The 14,121-nt window shown below is 38.7% G+C and overlaps 1 protein-coding gene across 1 annotated transcript in view; it reads right to left on the bottom strand.

Annotated features, from left to right (window-relative positions):
• LOC308395995 (complement C3-like) overlaps positions 1 to 14,121 on the bottom strand; it is a gene marked incomplete at its 5' end in the record, with an annotated part of 37,983 nt that overhangs the window by 4,904 nt on the left and 18,958 nt on the right. Inside the window, 20 exons of the mRNA XM_080881055.1 lie at positions 1,608 to 1,758; positions 2,009 to 2,104; positions 2,291 to 2,450; positions 2,558 to 2,633; positions 2,840 to 3,043; positions 4,141 to 4,230; positions 4,365 to 4,428; positions 5,818 to 6,036; positions 6,232 to 6,371; positions 6,493 to 6,581; positions 6,657 to 6,777; positions 6,870 to 7,064; positions 7,664 to 7,732; positions 7,817 to 7,946; positions 8,185 to 8,340; positions 8,478 to 8,669; positions 8,761 to 8,855; positions 8,940 to 9,039; positions 9,329 to 9,475; positions 12,892 to 13,007. Coding sequence (XP_080737181.1) covers positions 1,608 to 1,758; positions 2,009 to 2,104; positions 2,291 to 2,450; positions 2,558 to 2,633; positions 2,840 to 3,043; positions 4,141 to 4,230; positions 4,365 to 4,428; positions 5,818 to 6,036; positions 6,232 to 6,371; positions 6,493 to 6,581; positions 6,657 to 6,777; positions 6,870 to 7,064; positions 7,664 to 7,732; positions 7,817 to 7,946; positions 8,185 to 8,340; positions 8,478 to 8,669; positions 8,761 to 8,855; positions 8,940 to 9,039; positions 9,329 to 9,475; positions 12,892 to 13,007 — 2,610 coding nt within the window. The remainder of the gene's footprint in view (positions 1 to 1,607; positions 1,759 to 2,008; positions 2,105 to 2,290; positions 2,451 to 2,557; positions 2,634 to 2,839; positions 3,044 to 4,140; positions 4,231 to 4,364; positions 4,429 to 5,817; positions 6,037 to 6,231; positions 6,372 to 6,492; positions 6,582 to 6,656; positions 6,778 to 6,869; positions 7,065 to 7,663; positions 7,733 to 7,816; positions 7,947 to 8,184; positions 8,341 to 8,477; positions 8,670 to 8,760; positions 8,856 to 8,939; positions 9,040 to 9,328; positions 9,476 to 12,891; positions 13,008 to 14,121) is intronic.

Raw genomic sequence — 14,121 nt, 5'->3', positions numbered from 1 at the left:
GTCATATATTTTAGAATCACGCTTAAAGAAATATACCCCCCAAAAAAGGTTACACATTCATCCAGCAGGATGTTGATCCAAAATGTTCGAGTCACTCATTTAGTAAAACCTCCTACACTACATAAATGATCCAAACTAAACTTCTCCACTTACCGTGGCTGCTAAAAAATAGATTAAAAAAATGTCATGGAGAACAAAAATCTGTTAATAGCTGTCGCCAAAACTGTCACAGAGACTGGTTGGGTCCACACTCAAATGTTGTCAAGCTGCTCTACAAGCTAACCGACAGAAAGCAATAAAACCAATCTCTGATCTTTAGTAAAGTCATTATTGGGTGTCAGAATACGCATCTATTTGTACTGATTTTGAGTTGTATATAACTTCAAAACTAACAAACTCATTTGTGTGGAACTTTCTGCTTGTCAGAATCAGAATCAGAAACTTTATTGTCATTGTCATGAGAACAACGAAATTAAGAATGGTCCCCGATCATTGCATCATCCCTAGCAATATCAAAATATAAATAAAACAATAAAATTCAATAAATAAAATAGATAGAATACTTAAAATACTAACAATTGTGCTTTCCAGTTGACAGATGTGTATTAAAAAAAAATCATTTTCTTTCACATTTTTTCTCCTTCATTTATGTCAAACAAAGCTGTATGTAACGTTTCTCGCGGTTAGTATCATGGTTGCTAGGCAACCTGAACAGCGCGACGAAGGCTAGACCGTCCCATTTCACAAGCCTCTCACTTCCGCACTTCTCGTACTTATAGTACGCACAGTGCGCGTACTTCAAGCGTGCAGACCCTGAATTGGGACACAGCCATCGTGAACGCTTCCTGGCCATCCAGCGAAACTCTTGGGAAGACAACGTGAACATTTTATTTGTACTGTATAATCTGCAGATTCTGACAGAAATCTGCAACTATCCTTTGAAGCACCGCTCCTCTAAAACAGCAATAAGGATAATTATTAGGTTATCTACATTATTATGTAAATAACAAAATAACTTAAAGCAAAAATTGGGAAACATAAAGTCCGAACTCTTTATATTAAGGGCCATCAGTCAAACAATACTGTTTGCTCTGGGTCTAAACAGAGCGCGTTGTGTGTGACGTCTTCTTTTGCGCATGCGGGCCGCTTTGAGCGTTCACACTAGAGCACGTTTGCTGTCGCATTTTAGTTGTAGTGTGAACAAGCAGACAAAAAAATCGGATTTGATCAAAAAATCGGAATTGAGCATTAAGACCTGCAGTGTGAACGTAGCCATAATGTCAAAATACATTTTTAGGCCACTTTATCTTGCGTTTATAGAAAGCTAGGATATGCACTGAACTACAGAACAATTCCTGGAATGCTAAATAGCACGCATATATTTATAGCATTTTTGAGCTTTTCTTTCTTGCAGGTAACTACACAACCACACTGATGCTTTACATGAATCTCTAATAAGCTAACATGTACGTGAATGTTAGACATGAGAGTCAATCCGTTTGACCCAAGTTTTTGTGATGCGGTTGTTGATGTAGTTTTGCACAAGCTATTTATTATTCCACTTTAGTACTACTATCTTTATATTTTGGATTGTTGTGTTACAGCACCTGGGGAAGAAAACTTAAAGAAGATCTCTCGGTTTAGTTTGTTTTCATTGGCCATGGCGTATGATGTTATGGCAACAGCATAAGGGTTGACTAAGCTTGGCAGACGCCTCTCCAGGTAGCCCACTGCTTTGTCTATGCTCGCTTGCAGATTCTGGATAGAAAGAAACAATGAAGGAAAGAAAAGTAGAAGAAATGTAAGATCACGTCGACGGGTAAGATTTAAGTTGCAGCTGCACAGATGTTTAAAGATCTGCAATATGGGAACAAAATGTACAGACTGCCAGTCTTTCGATAGATCAGTAAACACACTATCCTTCATTTTTTATATTTGACTACTGGGTTTCACATTCTGTGCGTAAAAGTTTTAAAAAAAGAGAGATAACGAACAAAAAGGCACTCACTTGAACAGTTGGAGCACATATTGTGTGTGACTCTTGCATAGAAATGACGCAGAAAGCTGTAAAGGAGGCATCTGAGTCTGTGTCAAGCACATCACCCTGTACACGCAAATACACACAAGCATGTCAAAACTACTGATATATATACTACTTCTTAATATATTTAATAATAAAAGTTTGCTGATTCATCCAAAATGACATTTGGTATACTATTCTGCAGGTTTGTATTTTATGCAGGCTTTTGTTAAAATGAAGAGTTAATGTTAATGAAATCAGTGCACGCACAAGAATCTCTTTGAGGGACACACTTCCAACTTCCATAAACATGCCGTTACGTTGCTGTGTGTTCACGATCAGAAACCTGACAGCGTTACAGATCACTTCACTTTGCACTGCTATCAGATTGTTGGCCAGGGCGAACACCTTGACAACATATGCTGTCAACCTAGTAGAAGAAAGAAGGTGTATATGTAAAATCAACAAATAGTCATAATCCGAGTGAGAAAATATGCAAACATTTACATATTAAAAACCAACAACTGTAGGCCTCACCAGGTGCTGCTGGGTTCATCCTGAGTCCTAGCAAAAGATCCATCTTTTTTACTGTATTCAAGTTGGTTGTGGTATCCTAAACAAACCAAAGAAAGTAAACTCAAGTTATTCACTATTGTTCAAACTCTGTACTAAAAGTTACTGAAAACCTATTTGAATAGTATTTTTAAATTAGGTGGTTTTGTATTGCTGGTTACTGCCAAGTGTGACCTTTGGTTTTTACACACAGGGCTTTAAAAAAGAAATCTCTCATACCTGTGCTAACAGTTTGTGTTAACTTACCAGTTGTGATGTGCTGGAGGGCCTGATGACGCTGGTCAATGTTCGCAATCTCCCAGAGATCGGCTCTGTCTAAATATGTGATTGCGATAACTGGTAGGGTCATGTGAATCATGTTCTCCTCTCCACATCCTGAAGGCTGATAGATCAGACCACCCATTGACTCCCCACTAATTGTGTTCTTGAGCACGTTTCTCTGTTGTTTCCCTGAAATTAATACACAACCAGTCTCATCATTTGCTACTGAGAAAAAGGTGGAACACAGGGGCGTAATTTCCAGGGGGGTAAGGGGGGTTATGACCCCTCCAATAATCAGACCCAACCAATATAACCCCTACAATAAAATTATGAATTAGAATAGAATAATCCTTTAATTGTCCCACAAGGGGAAATTTGGTTGTATCAGCAGCAAAGAAAAGCACATATACAAAAAGAACAGGACACAGAACAGAAAACAAAATTATTATTATTATTTTTTTACATATTTACATCAAAGACAATAGTTACCAGAGCAGAGTACAGTACAGCTGTTGAAATTAGCGTACAGATAGTGTGCAAACAGAGCAGGATACTGAAAGATGTTTAAATAGTTAAGAATATTTAGAATAATTAGAAAAGTGCAGATTGTGTATTGTACCTGTGCATTAAAAAGTAGACATGTAACTTCCAATAAGTTCGTGTATATGTAAGCTGAGAAAAGTAATGTGCAGTTATAACAGTACAAGTTGTTACAGCACTGATGTAAACATCTGTGTTTCTTGGGAGCAGTTCTGCATAAATAGGCTGTTGATTTTATTTACTCATTTCAGTTAATACCAGCAAAATAGTTGTACATTTAATCATCTGGGAATTTACCCAGATTTATTTATTTATTTAGACAGAGATCTTGACCCCCCCAATGTTCAGCACAAAGTTACACCGATGGTGGAACACGTAGCTCTTACCAAATAAATACAGTAATTCCATATGCATTTTACATATAATTTTAATAATATGAATGATTTTAATTAATTAATATGCTTGAAATGTTTGGGGTTTTTTTGGCAGATATAATGTAAGCATTTGAAGGCTGATCATTAGTGTGATCATCACTGACGATATGTCACTGCATGTTGAATATTGCTAATGCTTTTCCCAAGCAGACAAGACTGTGCTGAAAATCTGCAGAAACTATTACTGTGAGTAATCTGACATGACACTGGAACTGCCATGTGAATGAAATTTAGTCCTGTTGGCACCACTGCCTCTTATCTCTCCAGTAATACCGAGGTGACACTGCAGGCACTCTGATGTGTATATCTTACCTGTTAGTGAGATTTGTGTGCTGGTAGGTGAGTTGGGAACAAAATCTATCACAGGAATCTTGCTATTGAGGATTTCCACTTGTCTGCCATCTATAAAGTTGAAAAAGTTTCATTAATACTTACAAAAAATAACCAGAGATGATAGCTGTTCATTATCAGGCTATAAGCAAATGAATAAGTTACTATCTTTTCTTTAACTGGAGCTACTTAACATTGATACTCACCTGTACCTCTTTGTTTAGGGTCCAAAGTTAGAGTATGAGTAGATTTGATCAATATGCCTTCAGGCTGAAAAAACAAGCAACTTTTTAACTTGCTGTACAACAAATTTAGATGAGAATTGTTTGTCCTAGGTGGATTTGATTATAAGAAGTATCTCAGTTTAGTTCAGCCAGATCCACTAATAAAAAGAACAACTTTAAGTCAGCAGTAATTTATATTTCCTACACTTACAAGCACACACTGAGGAAGGATGGTATGGGAAGAGCAGCGAGTGTGCCAACCTGGCTCGAAAAGCCATGGCAAAAAGGATGGATACTGTGTTTTGGCAGTCTAACAAAGTAATATAAACTCAAACAAGCAAACAAAAAATGAAATCTTAAACCTCCCCAGAAAACTACTATATGCTGAGGGAGAGTTGAGTGTAAAACGTGTGGATTGTCGCATCAGACACAGGACACTTGCTTGGTCTCTTGTGTTCTGGGGGCCTCTGGATGTCTGGAGTTTTGATCTCCTCCATATCTGCTTCATACCCTGGAGGACGGGGCTGTGGCCCCCCCACACTCCCTAGCAGATCGTTACATGGAGAAACCTTTGGAATGCAAGCATGCTGATCCGCACAGGTATGCACACAGGTGTACACACGGGTATTCACAGACGCGGACTACAGCTTTCTTGGCTGCTGCCTCAAAGCACATTGTGCGCTGTCTATCTTGCGTGCTGCACAATATCGTTTATTATTTAGTATCTACTGATATCTACTGCTAGCTAGTTTATTGTGATGGTGCCGTTTTTTTTATTATGTTGCTCTTTGTTGTTTGCTTTCTCTTCTGTTTTTCTCCATACAGATGACCCAGGTGTTTTTTTTTCTTTCTTCCCCCCCTTCTCACCGTCTCTTCTCCCCTTTGGTTTTCTTTCTCTCCCTCTCTTTCTTTCATTCTTTCTCCCTGTCCTATCCCCCAGTCATGTCTGTCCCGTTTGTAGCAACTGAAAATAAAATAAATTCATAATTATAATAAAGGTCAATCAAATGGACCAATATGGCAAGGCCATGATGATCCACTTGGTAAAATAAATCCGCTTGGCATCTTTCTTGGCCTTAAGACAACAATTCTGATGGCTAAAGATCCAAACGGGACACAAAAAAAAAAGAAAAAGACACAGGATAAAAAGGAGGATGGAGGTAGGTTCCAAAGCATTTTTTAGATTAACCGAAGGTTTGGCAGACTTCAGGGACTAAAAGGGGCACTCTATATGTGACCCTTAGAATGATCATAGGTGATAGCTCAACTGGAATGTGTGCTGAGCTTGACTTTGGTGCCTGCCTGTACCAATGCTATGCTTGATTTCTAAATGTATTTAATTGTACCCTGCATATCTGGCTGCATTCAATGACTTCATGTGTTTCTTAAAGGTAGGGAGCTATGTGAGTTGGTAGAATATGTCTTTCTTTCTTACCACTACTTGTAGCATTTTCACAATTCCATCACTGATACCCAATTCTGAGTCTTTGACAGCTGCTTTGATCTCAATGCGGTGCTGTCCCTCTTTTGTAGGAATGATGGTGAATGGTACAGATCGTATACTTTTGGCCCCGACTTTAATCTCCTGACGAAATTGCCCACGTTTAGATGCTGCACTGCACACATGTTCCGCCTCAGTCAGATCAATGCGCACCTTGAAAATAAATTCATTCAAGGATTTCAAACACTTTTTGTGATAATCTACAGAATATAAAAAATCGCTACAGTCTCTGATCAAGTTCCACTGAAGAACAGTTAACTGAATAATAATAATATTAATGATGATGATAAAATGTCATTGAATGGAACATTATGGTGGTGTTGACGTGCTTGGGTGAACCAGGCTTACTGTGTAAAGATTGGGACCATAGTTGTGGATGACTGCCTTAATTTCTAGCTGCTCCCCACGAACAGCAGTGTCCGGTAGCTTCAGATCAACAAAGAAATCTTTACGGACAACTACCTCTAATGGATCACCCACACAGATACCTTCAAAAAAGAGAAAAAAAGAAAAACGGACAAAGACACAAACACAGCAAAAGAAAGACCAGTTGATGAGCTATAGGTTGGCTCCTTGATCTAGAGACAAATTATATCAGTTCATCCTCACCGTGAGTTTTTGATAGACTAATACCAGTGAGCTGCCAGGTTGTAATTGAGTCTTGCAAAGGAACATTTTTCAAAACTGATGTTGTTTCACTGAAAAACGAAATATTAACACTTTGAGAAGTGAAGGTACTAATATATTTCAATTCTGTATTTCAGCTCACTAACCATTTAGCTCTGTTCGCAGGGCAAGCAGGCAATTTGATATCAGACCACAGCCAACTTTCAGGGAAATTGGTGCGGGAAACAATTTCATTGCTGTCCATGAAACTGCTGTCATCATCCTCACCTGAAGTTTTAAAACGTTCACATTTTTATTCCTTTATAGTGACCAGTAGGACCATTTATAACCACCTTCCATCCATTGTTCGTGATTCTTACTGCGAGCCAGTTTGAGGCCATCCTCCTTCCTCTCAGCTCTCTCTTTTTCTATTTCCTTGCAGCAGTGCAGGAAAGCCTCAAAACAGGCTGTATCAGCGATAAACTCACTGCGCTTCTCACAGTTAGATGAAGTTGGGGTTTCCCGGATTCCATCTAAGCAACAGTCACGTTCCAGTTTGTCTTTATATTGACTCACTGTAGAGAAAATAGCATTTAACAGAAAGATAAAAGGTGAGACTCCTTCTGACCCTTTTTTTTTTTTTTTTTTACACAGAGGTATAAAAGACTAATAATTAGTTTATTTATTAGAAATAAAAAAAAGTTTCTAAATCTAATTGAATTTGACAATCATTGTCACATTTTTTTTACTGGTCATTTATGTTACTTTAGCTCAAAATAGAAAAAAAAAACTTAAAAATGTTTACTTTGGTACAACAACAGAGCAAAGTGGAAAGTCTCAAATAGTGATAAAACTAGTACTTTAAATCAAAACAACCTATAAATGTTCTCCATATAATTAAACTATAATTTGAATAAGAAAACACAAACGCAGAATGTGGAAAATGAATTGGAGTATAAAAATTGTTGTAGCTGTAGATGAGACAGACTGAACTATTGTACATAATAAATAAATCTTGTAGTATTGTAGGAAAAAAAAGACATTTTACTTATTTTTTCTTGTACAATCATATAGCATGGAAAAGTTAAGCTTTAGAAATGTTAGCAACAAAAGGAGTTGTTTGTAAAGCCTGAAGTGTATGACAGAAGATCATGTAAGTGTTTGTTGATCTTACATAAGGTAGTTGTGACATTCATCATATCAACGGCCCTTTTTCTTCTGTTGGGGTTCAGACATTTCAGCTCTGGAAATAAACACAGACTAGACTTTACTATTTTGGTTTTAGAAGAAAGAAGTAATACAAGTGTGAGAGTAAAAAAGAGGTTACCTTGTCTGTAAGGAGTTCCAGAAGCTGTATTTGACTCAAACAGCAGCCCAGCATCATAAAATACACTCATGCTATCCTTCCCTCCACCTGGTGTGCACCCTGTGTCATAGTTCTCCACAGTGTCCCAAATCTACAGTATGGATGTTATACACACAGAGAAGCAGATAGTTTAAGTTTGGGGTTCAGCTATGAGTGTGCTGGCAGTTATTTCTATAGTTTTTGGTTTAGTCTTCCTCCATACCTTTACATATTAAAATGTTCTTGAGCAAAAAATGCAACAACTTGTATCTTTAGTCCACTGCCGTTAAAGTGTGAGCCTTAAACTCCTTAAAGTCATTTTGAAGGGGAATAAATGAAAAATAAATTACCTTTTTTTGGGTTAGACGGTGCTTACTGTTTAGGACGTATACACCTTTGTCAACTGCGACCAGTCCAACTGTGGCTTCTGGATCACCTGTGATTTTCAGGCTAAATATTTTGCGAGGCTCATAGAATTTAGAACCAGCTTCTGATTGAAGCTGCAGCTGGAGAAGGAAGGAAAAGTAGATTTGTATTCGTTAAAGCAACCAGACTGTAAATGGGAAATATACTAACTTTAACTGTGGTGCGCAGGTGTGTAATTTTCCCACTTAAATTGCTACATCATTATTATGCGTCTCACCGAACCCATGCAGGAGTCTTCTACATCCACCCAGACAGAGTCTGACACAACTTCGTTATCATTTGGATGATAATAGGCGATGATGCGGAAAGATGGCAGCAAGTCTTTGGTAACAGTGATGATTAAGGATATCATTATTTGACCACTTGTTCTGTAACGGCCATATTTCACGAGCTGACCTCTGCTAAGTATCTAGAGATAAGAAACTGAACATCAACACTTATCTCGTATGTATGTACAGTCTACTATGTACGTTTGTTGTGTAAGTAAATATGTATCTCACCAAGTACGTTATGTCATTTTGAACATTTTGCTGCCCACTGAGGTGAATGTTGATCTTCATGTTTTGCCTGTTTTTTACTTCAGCTGTATCCACCCCTTTAAAAACATTAAAAAAATTTGACTTAAGAATTTATTTATTTTTGGATGTCACTACCTCTCTAATGTTATTTCAGTACATACCTATGTGAATGTAACAGTTGCTCTGAGAGGCATATGGGAGAGCAGTCATGGTGGCTGACGCTTGCCTTTCAGGTGAAATTTTAACATCGTTGGTCTTTACCTACAATAAAGCACACGTAAGCTAATAAAGTAATTGACTTCGCTCTCACTTTCATTCAGCCTGCATATAGAGGTGACCCATGTACAGTACAACATTGCTTTATGTGCAAAGTTGAATTTAATTATATCAAAGCCAGTATTCAGTAACAACTAAATATATACAGAATAATAATTATGAGACAATTAACCTAATAGTATCTTTAAAAATTTCTCCCACTGGGGATTTGAAGATTCTTGCATATCAGATAAGCTTATCTAACAACTGAAAACTATTAGGTTTTATGACTTACTATGATTTTCATTGGTTGAGGATTATTGACTGTATTGATAGTAAGCCTCGCCATGCCATTAGCTGCGGTAAAGCCTTGGACATCACCTGGGTCAATCATCACTGCAACACCTTGTGCAGGAGAGCCATCAGGATTCAAAACCTCAATCTGCAAAACAAAGCAAAACAACAATGATTTTTATCATTTTATCTACTCCTTTTGACCATCTTTATACTTCTCCGTCAACGCTGTCAAAGCAAATATTCACATTTTTCACAATGCCTGTCACAATCTTGGTAGTGGCGATTTTACGATTTTCTTTCATGTTTATTTTCTTGTTCTTTCTCTTTTCAGTAGTTGTCAAACAGCTAACAGATCATCTGCAGAGGAATGGTTTATTTGAAGAGTTTCAGTCAGGTTTCAGAGCTCAGCACAGCACAGAAACAGCTTTAGTGAAGGTTACAAATGATCTTCTTATGGCCTCTGACAGTGGACTCATCTCTGTGCTTGTCCTGCTAGACCTCAGTGCAGCGTTCGATACTGTTGATCATAATATCCTATTAGAGCGATTAGAACATGCTGTAGGTATTACAAGTACTGCGCTGCAGTGGTTTGTATCATATCTATCCAATAGACTCCAATTCGTGCATGTAAATGGAGAGTCCTCTTCACACACTGAGGTTAATTATGGAGTTCCACAGGGTTCAGTGCTAGGACCAATTCTGTTTACATTATACATGCTTCCCTTAGGCAGTATCATTAGAAGACATAGCATACATTTTCACTGCTATGCAGATGACACCCAGCTCTATCTGTCCATGAAGCCAGATAACACACACCAATTAGTTAAACTGCAGGAATGTCTTAAAGACATAAAGACCTGGATGGCCGCTAACTTTCTGCTTCTTAATTCAGATAAAACTGAGGTTATTGTACTCGGCCCTGAAAATCTTAGAAATATGGTATCTAATCAGATTCTTACTCTGGATGGCATTACCTTGGCCTCCAGTAACGCGGTGAGGAACCTTGGAGTCATTTTTGACCAGGACATGTCCTTCAACGCACATATTAAACAAATATGTAAGACTGCTTTCTTCCATTTGCGCAACATCTCTAAAATTAGAAATATCCTGTCTCAGAGTGACGCTGAAAAACTAGTTCATGCATTTATTACTTCCAGGCTGGACTACTGTAATTCATTATTATCAGGATGTCCAAAAAACTCACTGAAAAGCCTTCAGCTAATCCAAAATGCTGCAGCAAGAGTCCTGACAGGGACTAGAAAGAGAGAGCATATTTCTCCTGTTTTGGCTTCCCTTCATTGGCTTCCTGTTAAATCCAGAATTGAATTCAAAATCCTGCTCCTCACATACAAGGTCTTAAATAATCAGGCCCCATCTTATCTTAATGACCTTGTAGTACCATATCACCCTATTAGAGCGCTCCGCTCTCGCTCTGCAGGCCTACTTGTTGTTCCTAGAGTATTTAAAAGTAGAATGGGAGGGAGAGCCTTCAGTTTTCAGGCCCCTCTTCTGTGGAACCAGCTTCCAGTTTGGATTCGGGAGACAGACACTATCTCTACTTTTAAGATTAGGCTTAAAACTTTCCTTTTTTCTAAAGCATATAGTTAGGGCTGGACCAGGTGACCCTGAATCCTCCCTTAGTTATGCTGCAATAGATGTAGGCTGCCGGGGGATTCCCATGATGCATTGAGTTTTTCCTTTCCAGTCACCTTTCTCACTCACTATGTATTAATAGACCTCTCTGCATTGAATCATATCTGTTATTAACCTCTGTCTCTCTTCCACAGCATGTCTTTATCCTGTCTTCCTTCTCTCACCCCAACCGGTCGCAGCAGATGGCCGCCCCTCCCTGAGCCTGGTTCTGCCGGAGGTTTCTTCCTGTTAAAAGGGAGTTTTTCCTTCCCACTGTCGCCAAAGTGCTTGCTCATAGGGGGTCATATGATTGTTGGGTTTTTCTCTGTATCTATGAAGCGCCTTGAGGCGACTTTTGTTGTGATTTGGCGCTATATAAATAAAATTGAATTGAATTTTCATGGTTTAGGGTAGGGATGCACCGATACCGATACCGGTATCGGGTATCGGCCTCGATACCACATTTTCTAAAGTACTCGTTAAAAGTCCCCCAATACCACGGTCTGAGAGCTGTCTATGTTTGAGCGGCATGTAAGGGGTTAATCACAGGCGCCGAGTGCCCGCCCCCAGGCCCCGAGTGCCCGCCCCCAGGCCCCGGCTGCAGCTCAGAGCGGGGAGAAAGCGAGGCGAGACATATCAGCTGTGTGGAACTATTTCAAAGTGAACGAAGACGCGAAAACAAAGGCGGACTGCAAATTGTGCTCAGCGAAATTGTCCAGAGGAGGCTCTAAAGGTAGCGCATTTAACACAAGCAATTTAATCAAGCACCTAAAATCCCAACACAACAACGAGTACAAAGAGTTTACCCACGCTTATTAGCACAGAGGAGCATAGCTGATGCTATAGCAGTGGGACGGAAAATAGTTGGGCATTTTAAACATTCCGCCTTAGCCTACTCCCGCCTCGAGGACATTCAGGCTCAACCAGCCAATAAAGAGACTGCAGCAGGACGTACAGACGCGCTGGAACAGCACGTATTACATGCTCCAGTCCCTCATTGAGCAAAAGCGAGTGCACGAACTCCCTGACTATCTCACCGCTCACCAATGGGCTCTTATGGAGACGACTGTTGCCATCCTCGCCCCCTTTGAGGAACTTTTCATTTTAAATAAATGTTCTTAATTCCAAACTAGTCCCTTGTTTGTTTGTTTTTTGTTAAATTATAGGACTAAAGCTGTTACCTGCAAATTTAAATCATGTTTTTATTAAGTACTCGGTATCTGTATCGGCGAGTACTGAAATGCAAGTACTTGTACTCATTTCCAAAAAAGTGGTATCGGTGCATCCCTAGTTTAGGGTGTCTGGAATCCGCCCTTGAAGGGGGGGCTCTGTCACGATCCTGGTAGTGGCAATTTTACGATGTTGTTTCATGTTTATTTTTTGTTGTTTTCTTTTCATGGGGAGAACAACAAAAAAATAAAATAAAAATTATTTTGAAGGTCCATGTCCTACGTCAGTGTAGTCAGCTTTTTCCCCATGAGTTTCCACTTCCCCTAATCACCCTTGTGTGTATTTAGCCTGTGTGTTTCTGCTCATTCTTTGTCAGGTTGTCTGTTGTTCACGTCATGTTTCCATGTTTCATGTATTGTTCCATCCAGGCCAAGTTTCATGTTGAGGGTTTTTTCATGTTTGTTTTTAGTTCACCCAGTTTACGTTAATGTTAGTTTTGCTTCAGTTTTCTTTGCCCTTTGTTTGTACCTTTTTTGCCTGCCCCATTAAACGGCTCGCTTTTTGTTAATATTTAAGTTTTGTTCCCTGTTCCGTGGAGTCTGCGTTATGGGTCCTTTTCGTCAATCCATACCGTCTCCCTCTGCCAGACTGTGACAATGCCATCCAGTGGTCATTTCTAAAGTGACTATTTATGTATCTCAGATCATCTAACCATAGTTTTATTTTTACAAACATGCAAATAAAGGTAATTCACATTACCGCAACATCGAAGGACATTCCTGGTTTGAAATATCTGGACGTTTTCTTGAAGTGGATGGTGTAAGGTGATGTAACAATCTGAATACCTGTCAGCTCTGCCTCTGCCATTTCACTTCCTGTACAAACAATTACATTAAATATATGAATTAAAAAGGATTATTAGCACTTTAAAACACAATAAAAACAGACAAGCAAAGATTTCAGGGAAACGGTAATATAGAAAGTTAAATGTACATGTTTTTGGTGCAGTATTTCAAAAGCAACTTAGATGCATTTTAAGTTGTTGGCTCTCAGTATATTAATAGCACAACATAAATACAATATAAGGACTACATTTAATATTGCGCCATGAATGCTATGATCCCAATTAATCCCAATAAAATGGAAGCGAAATTTCACACACAGGACAAGTCTCCGTCTGTCCTCTGTTGTGTTTTCCACATGGTTGTCTCTCTCCCTGTTCTGTGTTTTTCTATGTGTGTGTGTGTGTGTGTGTGTGTGTGTGTGTGTGTGTGTGTGTGTGTGAGAGAGAGAGAGTGGAGAACTGAGAACTGATTGTACAGGCATTATTAAATATTTACCAAAACCGTGTTTAAATTTATAAAGATAATAATATCAAGAGTTAATTTGGCTGAACAGGGGACTTTAATAATCTAACAATGTAATTACTTAATATAATTAATAATTAGTAACTTTTTAAAATTTACATGTAGGATTTGTTTTACAATACACAGATCAAAAATGTTAAGGGAACATAAGACAAGGCCAGTTAAACTTCAGGCATATAAGTCTATCAAGTTAGAAAGCATAAATCATTGTATATGAATCTTATCTTTTTTGATCCAAATGAAAGCAACAACAGGAACACTGAAAAGGCAACAAGAAGACACTGCCCAAAAGACAATATCGGACTATAGACATATAGACACAGACACAGATGGTTGCTTTTTGCTAGTGTGCTTGTCACTACTGGCATTAGACTGTTACTGAAATGTATTCAGGTTGCACAGGAAGTTAGGTAAGGTTTGCGGTGTCTCCCAACATAGTCTTAATATTACAGAGGATATATCAAGAAATGAGGTGGAAAAGAAGACACAACGAGAGCTGGACAGGACTAGGAAGGGCATTAACTGAACAGCCGGGCTGATATCTGCTCCTCTGTGCAGAGAGAAACACTGCCAGAGCCCTTCAAAAAGACCTTGAGATGGCTCACATACATTATTCTGAGAT

The sequence above is a fragment of the Rhamphochromis sp. 'chilingali' genome (genome assembly GCF_963969265.1).
Source record: "Rhamphochromis sp. 'chilingali' genome assembly, chromosome: 4".
NCBI lineage: Eukaryota > Metazoa > Chordata > Actinopteri > Cichliformes > Cichlidae > Rhamphochromis > Rhamphochromis sp. 'chilingali'.
This window is presented reverse-complemented; position numbering and strand designations above follow the sequence as displayed.